Source organism: Colias eurytheme, chromosome 15 (genome assembly GCF_061535395.1).
Source record: "Colias eurytheme isolate Ceu_HAF_F1 chromosome 15, ilColEury1 Martin Lab GWU primary, whole genome shotgun sequence".
NCBI classification, from domain to species: Eukaryota; Metazoa; Arthropoda; class Insecta; order Lepidoptera; family Pieridae; genus Colias; species Colias eurytheme.
Window position 1 is genome coordinate 12,219,368 of NC_142994.1, and position 10,603 is coordinate 12,229,970.

At 34.9% G+C, this 10,603-nt stretch overlaps 1 protein-coding gene across 1 annotated transcript; it reads left to right on the top strand.

Moving 5' to 3' along the window:
• The first annotated feature begins 2,186 nt into the window (after positions 1-2,186).
• Positions 2,187-5,314, top strand: LOC149902624 (uncharacterized). The gene is made up of 2 exons (XM_090110388.1): positions 2,187-3,041; positions 5,020-5,314. Exons 1-2 carry the CDS (start codon positions 2,187-2,189, stop codon positions 5,086-5,088), a joined length of 924 nt encoding a protein of 307 aa, XP_089966514.1. The 3' UTR covers positions 5,089-5,314.
• The last annotated feature ends 5,289 nt before the right edge of the window (positions 5,315-10,603 follow it).

Below are 10,603 nucleotides of genomic sequence, written 5' to 3' on the forward strand. Positions count from 1 at the left end.
TACACATTTCATATAAAGCAATTTAATTGTTATGCATCACTTGTATTGTTAAACGCTGCAATACGTTTGCTTTGTGCCAGAAAAAAGTGATACAGCAAGAACAGTTATTATTTGAAAATTGATTGAAATATTACAATAACCAATAACCATACATACAATAGGTACTGTAAAAAATATAATATACTTAGTTGTTATATTATATAACTGAAGAGTTTGTTTGTTTGAACACACTATTCTCAGAAACTACTAGATCGAGTTGCAATTTTCTTTTTGTGTTTAATAGTTCATCTATTGAGAAAGTCTCAGTAAATGAATGTTATGATAGGCTTCATAATAATATGTTCTGTATAACTTGTGTGAAAATGCGGGGCGATGTTAGTGTGTCAATCATACCATAAAATAATGATAGCTGATTCATTAAAGAACCCACTATGTACCACATAAATTAAATAACTCCCTTTAAAACAGCTAAAGAAATCTTTCTAGAACCTTCTGAATCTTATAGATCGGCCATTACATAAAACAATGGGTGATCGTGTCTCCAGAACGTTATCAATACCGCTTGTGGCCGTGGGGACATCTTAGCGTTATATTACTGTGGATGTGTTACACTAAGTTTCTTATCGAATTTTCTGCAGCGATTTATTGCGAAAATAGCATTATTTTAAAGAAATCCTTAGGATAGTTCATGGAAAATAAACATTCTTTAGGTGGGAAATAAAAACATGATATTAGAAGTTACGATGATTTTATTAAATGTGTATAGTATTGTAGAATTCTGTTTCATAAAATTACGTAGATATAACTTTACGTAGATTTTTCTATTAATTATCTACATTGCATCTTCATAATTTTATTTACCTAATCATGTTAACATTGGAGTTATTAACGATTTGTACTTTCAATGTTTTATATTAATGTTAAATTACAACAGTTGCTAATAATTACTGAACGAAATATTTGAAACACATAAAAGAGCTTTCGAACATGCCTAGAACCCTTCTGGAGCTTCATTCCTAAAATGTATTATATTTTAATATTATATGATTAAAACAAAACACACATTATTCTAAGCGATCGTCCCAAAATGCTGAAAGGAACGATTTTTAGGTCCGTTCATATGAAAACTACATGTTTCGTCTCATGTTAATCCAAGGGTCAGGGGATCGATCCCTGCCTAAATATTTTCTTGTCATTACCGGGTTTGGACGCTACAAATGTCTAGAATCCTTTAGTGTTATTTCTTTTGTATTTTTTGACTACGAATCCTTAGCTTTAGATGTGTGGAAAATTGTATTTTTTGAAGAAACTTCTAAGAATAGAGATTCTTTCTTTGTCCCTTTTTGTTTAGGTATTTCAAGGATACGCTTTGACTAGATTCCTTGATAACTTTACCAAGTCTTGCAAGCATTCGCACAGCTGTTACGTTATAAAAATAAAATCTGTGATTATGTCTTACAAAACTTTGGAAAATGTTATTCGTGAGTTGAATAAGACTGTGTTACGTCTGCAAGACAAAGTAACTTCACTAGAAACGCTTATACTAGAACAGAATTCGATCATAAAAGAATTTGTTGAAAGTAAAGAAATGAGAGATCCGACGGTACATTTGAGTTCGCCAAGTAAAAAGTGTGATGATGAAGAGGGTAACTCTAAGCTGCGGCCACTTCGCGATGCTCGTCTTCGTGCGCTTACGACTATCAACGTCGCGAAGCCCAAGGTGCGAGCAGGGAAGAAGATGTTACCGCTCGCATCTCCGTCCCCACCGAGCGGCACTGACGGCGAGATCGCCCCTACTACGTGTTCTACGCAAGTCACGCAGAACTCGCAAGACAAGTTCGTGGACGCGGATGGTTCGAACGACCGGAACGGAGACGGGGCTAACATGGAATGGGTCGACGTGAGACGGCGTCGAGTTAGACGCGAGGCGAGAAATGTAGCTCGTGGTACGGCCGCGCCCGGTTCGACGTCATTGGAAGCGTCTGAACGTAAAAGTTATTTACATGTCTATTATTTAAAAAAAGGAACTACAGTCGAACAAATTCTAAAACATTTGTTATTTATTTGCCCAAATGATGAATGTTTGGTAGAACAGTTGAATTCGCGCGGTGACTATGCATCATTTAAGTTGACAGTTCCCACAAAAAATTTGGATACTTATATGTCGCCTATGCATTGGGCGGAGGATGTACACATTAAGCCTTGGCGTAGTGGATTTCGCAACCGAAAAACGACACAAAACCCCTAAATTAAAGAGTATTTGTACGTTAAAATCGCATTTTGTGAATGGGTGTGGATTTGGAAAATCCCAAATTAGGAAACAGTCTAGAAGTAAACCTTTCGAAATATTATACCAAAATGTAAGGGGCCTCCGAACGAAATTACAAGATTTCTACATTAGCGTATCTTCGATTTTGGTGGATTTATTCGCTATAACAGAAACTGGCTGCAGCGAGTCAATATCAGACGCGGAATTAGTTCCTCCCGGCTACAGTATTATACGTTGCGATCGCATGGACGGCCGCAAGCAGGGCGGAGCGTGTCTTGTGGCCGCACCGCGCTTCGAGCTGCGGAGTGTACCCGTGCCGTGTGACATAAACATCGCCGCTCGCGCATTCGAACTTGTTTGTGCTACAGTGTACTTGAAGAAAAGATATTTATTCACGGTTTGCGTAGTTTACATTCCGCCGAATAGTAATGAGTGCGAATATATGTTGTTATTTAAAACTATCGAAGGGTATTATAATAAATACAGTGATTTATTAGTGATCGGAGATTTCAACTTGTATTCATGTTCATTAAATATATTAAATTATTACGAGTACTTTTTTAGTTATTGTGGATTCTCCCAGTGCAACAAAGTAAGTAATATCAATAACCGACAGTTAGATTTAGTGTTGAGTTCATTGAGTGAAGGAAGTTTGGTTAGTGTATGTGAAGCGTCCGAACCGCTGGTGCCGGTGGACGCGTACCACCCGCCGCTGCTGGTGTCGGCGTGGCCGCGCGGCCCGCCCGCTGCCGCTCCTAACTCAGACACAGATGTGAGTACGAATACTTCCTTAGAGTGGAATTTTAATAAAGCCGATTTTGTTTTACTTTATTCTAAAATAGCACAAGTAGACTGGACGGATTTTTATAATTTAGGATTAGATATGAGCTTGAAGTATTTCTATAATGTTTTTAATTCAATTTTCGATTCCTGTGTGCCATTAAAGAAGAAAAATAAAGTATGTTCGAGATACATTTATCCTGAGTGGTACACAAAAGAAATAATTCGAGACATTAAAATTAAAGCAGCGCATCATAAACGTTTTAAGGCTAGTAAATCGCAAAAAGATTATGAAATATTCAGTAGGTATAGATCTAAGGTAAAATGTGCGATTGAAATGGCGTTAAACAGTTATCGTCGGCGAGTTGAAGCGAATTTAATAGAAGATCCCAAATCTTTTTGGAAGTTTATTAACAATAGTCGGGTAATTAAAAAATTTAAACATCTGGTTAGCGACGATGGCGAGGTGATGACTGCACAGCAAAGCGTGGATGCATTTTCTGAATATTTTAGGTCGGTTTATATTCAGCAAAAACCAAAGTTAGATGTAAACTTAGCGATAACGCAAGCAAATTGTTTAAACGGAGCAGTAAGAGTGCACATCGGGGAATTACAGCTTTGTGAAGTGCTGAAGGCGCTTAGTCAACTTAAGGCAAAGACATCTTCAGGTCCAGACCAGATACCGCCATATATATTGAAGGATTGCCGCATGGTGTTGGCAAAGCCCCTTCTCCATATATACAACTTATGCCTTAAAACAGCTGTTTTCCCAAACTGTTGGAAGATAAGTCGCGTCGTTCCAGTGCCCAAAGGGGGACGTGGTAACAGAGTGGATGAGTATAGGCCTGTTGCAATATTGCCCTCACCAGCGAAGGTTTTTGAGTCTGCGGTGCAAAAAAGCATATTGATACAGATACGATCGCACTTGTCAGACGCTCAACATGGCTTTAGATCCGAACGTAACACTGCTAGCAATCTACTTAGCTATATGGCGGATATTATACCCGTAGTCGACGGTGGCGGACAAGTCGATGCGGCCTACTTTGATTTCAAAAAAGCATTCGACCTGGTCAACAATGATGTGCTGATAAAAAAGTTAGCAGAATTTGGATTCACTCCGCATCTGTTAAACTTTATGGCTAATTATATGACGGATAGGCAGCAATACGTAAATTATGCTGGACATACATCAAAACCGTATTTTACCAGATCTGGTGTAGTTCAGGGCAGCAATTTGGGCCCCTTGGAGTTTATTTTGATGATAAATGATCTTCCAAAGGTAGTTCATTATGCGAAGTGCTTGCTTTTCGCTGATGACCTTAAACTATCATTGCCAATAAAAGATATAAGTGATTGTGAGAAACTTCAGAGCGATATTGATAGAGTTGTAGACTGGAGTAAAAATAATTTATTGCAGTTCAACACCTCAAAATGCATGATTATTACTTTCTCTAAAAGTACTCAAAACCAAACAAGGTATAACTACCACGTAGATGGGGCACAGATGTCGAGGGTAACTGAAGTTAAAGATCTTGGCGTTAATCTCAGTACTGACTTGAGTTATAGTAAGCACATAACTAATATTTGTAAGAAAGCTTTTAAAAACTTAGGGTTTATATTGCGGATGTCTCGAAATTTTTCGAATATTAGAGCTATTGTTAACTTATACAATACTCTAGTAAGAAGCCAGTTGGAATATAACTCCGTTATTTGGGGCCCGCATGAAATTAAATATAATCTCATGCTAGAGCGCATACAAAATAAATTCACTCGTTACCTTTACATGAGATTATACGGGGTTTATCCTTTCTATCCGCTTATGTATCCGACTTTATTCGTTTTGGGCATGGTGGGATATAACGAGCTGAGGGTTAGAAGGGACCTGGCGTTAATCTCGTACCTGTTCAGGATTTTTAGAGGTGGGATACATAATGCGGATATTTTGGGTAAAATGTATTTGTATGTACCAGATGGATACGCGGGGCGCCGGCGCCGGCCGCCGCTGCTGCTGGTGCCGTCCGCTCGCACCAACTTGCTAGGTCAGGCACCTATGACGCGTGCACTTCGTTCACTCAATGAAATAGCAATCAAAACGGATATATTTTGTTGCACTTGGGATGAATTCACGCGAGTAGCTTTATTTGTAATATGCTATAAAAAGTAATGTATTTAGTTTGTATGTAGTTATGTTATATATTTCTAATTTCGATGTAACCATGATGTAACCAATTAAATGTAAAACCACTATCGTATTGGGAAACTGTAATGTTAGTGTGTGTTTTCAATAAATAAATAAATAAATAAATAAATTATTAAAATAAAAAGATTTGGTAAGCAAAGATAAAAGAATAATATAAGCGTGGTATGAAAAATCGGCGGGAAAATATTAAATTATTAAATCGGAAATTACATTGTGATCCACGTTGTTGTGATCCATGTTTTTACGTAGACTCCACAATATAATATAATACATAATATTAAATTTACGAGAGAAGACATACCTCAGGGGCCATTATGGGCACAAGTTCCGCTCAGTATAGTATTCTATGTATAATATTATTTACTATTATTGTGCATGAAAACCAAAAATACATAAAAAATTATAACAGAAAATATATAGCACAATGGGTGACCTTATCACTGTGCAGTAATATCTACCAGGCAACCACGACGAGAAAGGTAAAAAAAAGCGAAATACAGGTATTGTCAAACTTTTTTTATAGAGCTAAAGTTATAGGTATTATCTGTGGCTCCTTACTGAAAGTGATACTTCCTCGCCCTTACACGAAGCCCATTCCACGCTATCAGATTATTTTCGCGGTTATTCTAATTTATGTAGATTGTGTTGTAAATAGAATCTTGTTTGCTGGAATGGGATATTAACGAAGTTATCTTTGCGAATGTCACGTTTATGAATATAGGGAAGTAAATTAACTTTTAATGGAGGTTTTATATTTATGGTTGTATGTACTTATGGTACCTAGTGTACGTTGTAGGCCTGCTGCCACGTTTGTGCTTCTTCAATATTTAAAGAAATAATGTTATAATGAATGTAGAAAATTTTAGATGTAAAAATGTTTGTTACTCAAACAAAAAGTAAATTGACGGTAGTGCAGAAGAAATACAGTCAAGTGTTTATAGCATTGGTTTCAGTTCTATGATTTCCAAGTCGAAGTTGGGCGAGTAGCAAGATAATTATATTAAATTGGATTATGTTTAATGTGTTGTTGAAGTTCTGTTGTTAATTGGAACATACTGCGCTCTCTGATACATATTCGATCTGTTACTGATTTATTTTTCATTTTATCTGGATTTCAAATAACGACGGTAAAACATTTATAATAAAAGTAATATTGTATTTGTTAATTTACTTTGGTATGTGTCTACTGTCTATAGCCTTGAATATGTCCTTGAATATAACAGAAGTTACATACATACAAAATTAGAGCTCTATTACCTATTCTTCAAATCGCTGATACCCACGAGCAGAACCTTAGAACCAATCCCAAATTTAAACACACAAATGGAGTGTACCCAAAAAGCCAAATAATACCGTGACACCGATAAATCTGGACGTAGCAATATGTGGGGAATGACGTCATAACTCACGGAAGGTGATAGCCAGATAAAGTCGTAAGTCAGTGGTCGATAGGGGATATATGGCCTCATATTGGATAACACGCCCATTATATTTTATAGAAGAATCCTCCAATAGGGTCTAATGTTGCAGTTTGGAGGTAAATGGAATTTCTGGTTTGCAGTTTTCTTGGTAAGAAGCAATGAAATGGAATTCTATGTAGCGCTTATAGAAGTTCTTTTACGGTTATATGAAGTTTCTGATCTTAAGAAATATGTTTAACTAGATTTCCACCCGCGTCTTCGGCCGCGTTTTCAAAGGAAAAACCGCATAGTTCCCGTTCCCGTGGGATTTCCAGGATAAAACCTATTCTATGTGTTAATCCAAGTTCCCATCTATACGTGTGCTAAATTTCATTGTAATCGGTTCAGTAGTATTTGCGTGAAAGAGTAACAAGCACACACACACACAAACTTTAATAATAATTAACAAAAATAATTGAATTATTGCCTGTAAAAGCATTGATATTTCAGTACAGAAGCACTGACCTGGTTATAGTCATGTCCATTTAGTTCAAGAATTGAATAACTATTAACTCTAAAGTTACGTCTATAAGATGCAAATTGCATCGTCCCATGTCCCAGGGAACAGAACTTTCTCACATTAGATTTCAAATTATAAACCCCAAAGTTTGTGTGGACATGAATATTATGTTTGCTGTTCTTTTATGCAAATACTACGTCGTCAATTAAACTGAAACTTTTATGTATATATATATATATATATATATATATATATATATATATATATATATATATATATATATATATATATATATATATATATATATATATTCTCTATATAGCATTCTCGTCACTGTGTTTGTGAAAAATCTCCTCTTGTACATAATATATTCGGTAGGTCCGAAAACAAAATATTTTTTATAACTTTACATAAACTGGCATAACAACGATTGCCAATTCACCTAGTGACCTGTTTAATTACATCTACAGCGAGCAACGCCGCGGGCTAAGTCTATAGTATATAGATAACATGTAACACATGTTGTCAGTCCATCGATCACCGACAACAGCTGACAAATCCCGAGATCAGTGTTCTGTAAGCTGGGATTAGTGGGTATAGCTCGTAATGTCCGGTTCTTATTATTTATTGTAATCAATGCAATAAAACATGTTTAAAATTTATTATATTATATTCATGCCAAAATGTAAAAGTTTTAATTACACTATTAGAAAATACATCTACAATACTAAGAGCTAGTTCTATATAAATCTATTCGAATAGCGAACAATCAGTCGTCACTTGTTGAATTGTTATTCAAGTAGAATCGGTCCATTATTCGATTATAGCAACGGCAATCGAGTGGAGCGTATTGAACGACTTCCAAGAGGTTTTGATTCTATGCCAATGTGCTTCTATGTCAGATAAGGTATTGCTTTGTTTTATAAAGTTTGTTATGTGTATTAGGTTGTATTTTTATAGTATCACTTGACCTTGTGAACTTTGTGCTATTGGTGGAATGTTTCCGAAAATTTGTTTAGCGTTTGGGTAGAAATAGATTCAACACATCACGTTTTTTACGTAAAACCCTTCTTGAACGACAATGATGAACTAAATCCGATATTGTTTTATAAATCAACACATCTACATCTCTTTAAAAAATGCCAAGGCTTTTTGTACGAAAACTTTACTAATATTAATTTCACCCAAACACACTTGAATTTATAATATTAAAGATGTTCGCTAAATGAATTTAAACCAAAAAAGGTTTGCATATTATAAAAGCTTTACAGGATAACCTAAAAGTTGAGCACTAATCCCATAGCCTATGTCGGCTACATCAAAGCTGGTAATGTACTAAAGTTAAATTTAATACAGAGCTAAGCCTACGCTGATGTTAAATATTCAAGCCATTTACATGGGACGCTGTGTTACGAAATATGAGAATTACTGTTCATAACATACACCGTTTTGTTTTATTTAACCCGTCCGCTTGAATATCTGATACAATAATGTATGGAATATTATGGATGGTGGACTGGTGAACACTTTGACTCTCAAAATATATAGGTTTATTTTGGGTAAAAAATGGTGTATTATCAATAAATATCAGGCATGAAACCTACGATTTTACTACATTCATAAAAGTCATATTATTAGTATACTTCCTAAAAAAATGCTTCCCTTCAACGACAGTAGCGAATGAGTTCAAAATTCAGTCAGAACATTGCCCTTTTACTGTGATTGCCTAAAAATTTACGATCACATGTAAATCCAATTCACGCTGAACAGTTTAAATATGCATTTTATGCGCTATAAAATTCACAAGAGAGACACAAAGCCGCATGGAAGTAAAATAGTGAAATAATTTATCAAAGAAGCGTCTCCATTACGTTCCCCCTGCGGGCTATACCTTACATTGTATTGACACACCTCGGGCTTAACGAAAATAAATCAAAAGCTTGTGCACTCGACAATGGACCCTACCACCAGGGTGTAAGGTTGCGAGTGTGGCTCCATTGCCCCATTGTCATGGGACCAACGTCGACACACAATACATCTTGATGCTATTCCAGCAAATGCAAATAAGTTTCGTTCGGAATGCGCATTGAAGTATAGAAATTGAATACAAGTATAATCTAAGTGACCTACATTTTGTTATTTATTTTTTGGAAGAGCCGTGTGACTTTTTGTAAAACAACATGGTAAATAGTAACTCTTTTCGATTTTATTCTATTATTGACATCTATAAAGTGCTGCGGTTTAAATAAACTTTTTTTTCTCATTATTTTCATTAATAATACACGTAAAACTGTTTAATGCAAATAATAGTCCAAATAAACACAATATAAACGATTTAGATATTAAAAACTGTTACATTTTCTCTAAGTGATCTTTTATCACATACTTACAAGAAATTAATTAATTAATAATATGATCAATACAGATAATTTTAATGAAGGACTACATCCAGATCCATACAAAAATAAGAAGCTTGTCTCCCTTACATTCATAGCAATTCTATCTAAACACATAATTTCATTGAACAAATATAGAAAATAGGAAAATATTTCAGTTTCTACCTCCACAGATAACATATAGCCAACATTATTCTCAATTCATCACCAGGTTTCAATCAGGGCCACCCACATATAAGTTTCATATATAAGTAGTAGTCGCATATAAGTTTTTATTTACCTTGAATTATCAAAATAAATAAATAATTTAATAAATAGTATCATGTTGAAGCTGGTTATTTAACACATTACCTACAGAAAATAATGACGATACAAACTGCTCATTTTTTATTAGTTGTACATCATGTCTTATATTTTTTGTGTACTTTTTATGTAAAACAATCGATGTACTGCTGCTAATGAGCCTTAATAAAAAAAAAAAATAATAAACTGTATTTTTTCTTATTCTCATTGGAATCGAAATCGAATATATTTTTACATATCTTTACATACTACTGTACATTCAATTTTGAATACATGATAATTCTACTAGAGTAATAAGTTAGATAGATGCAAATACAAACACAATTTAATGATCAAAACAGGAAGCAAGTCTCACCGTGACAAAATAACATCATTCATAACAGCTTTAAAATGGTTCAATACAAAACCTTTGTTCGTCCATCGAGGCAAAGATAATTTGATAACGGCTCAGTTCAAACCGACCATTAGTCTAACAACAACGATTATTCACAATCTGAACTTGTATTGATGGATGCGAGGCCAAATAAATCGCTTATTTGAGACGGACTTGCGTGAAAGGAGCTCATTTGAGAAATAGAAATAAAACTTCTTAGATAGCCTTTTTTATTAAGCTACTTTTCTCTTACTTGTATTGTTGTTCTAACCTTATCGTAGCTACTTAGTTACTTCACTTGCTAGTATGTACGACAGCAAACATTACCAACGTTTTAAATTATTTTCGCATTTAAAATAATT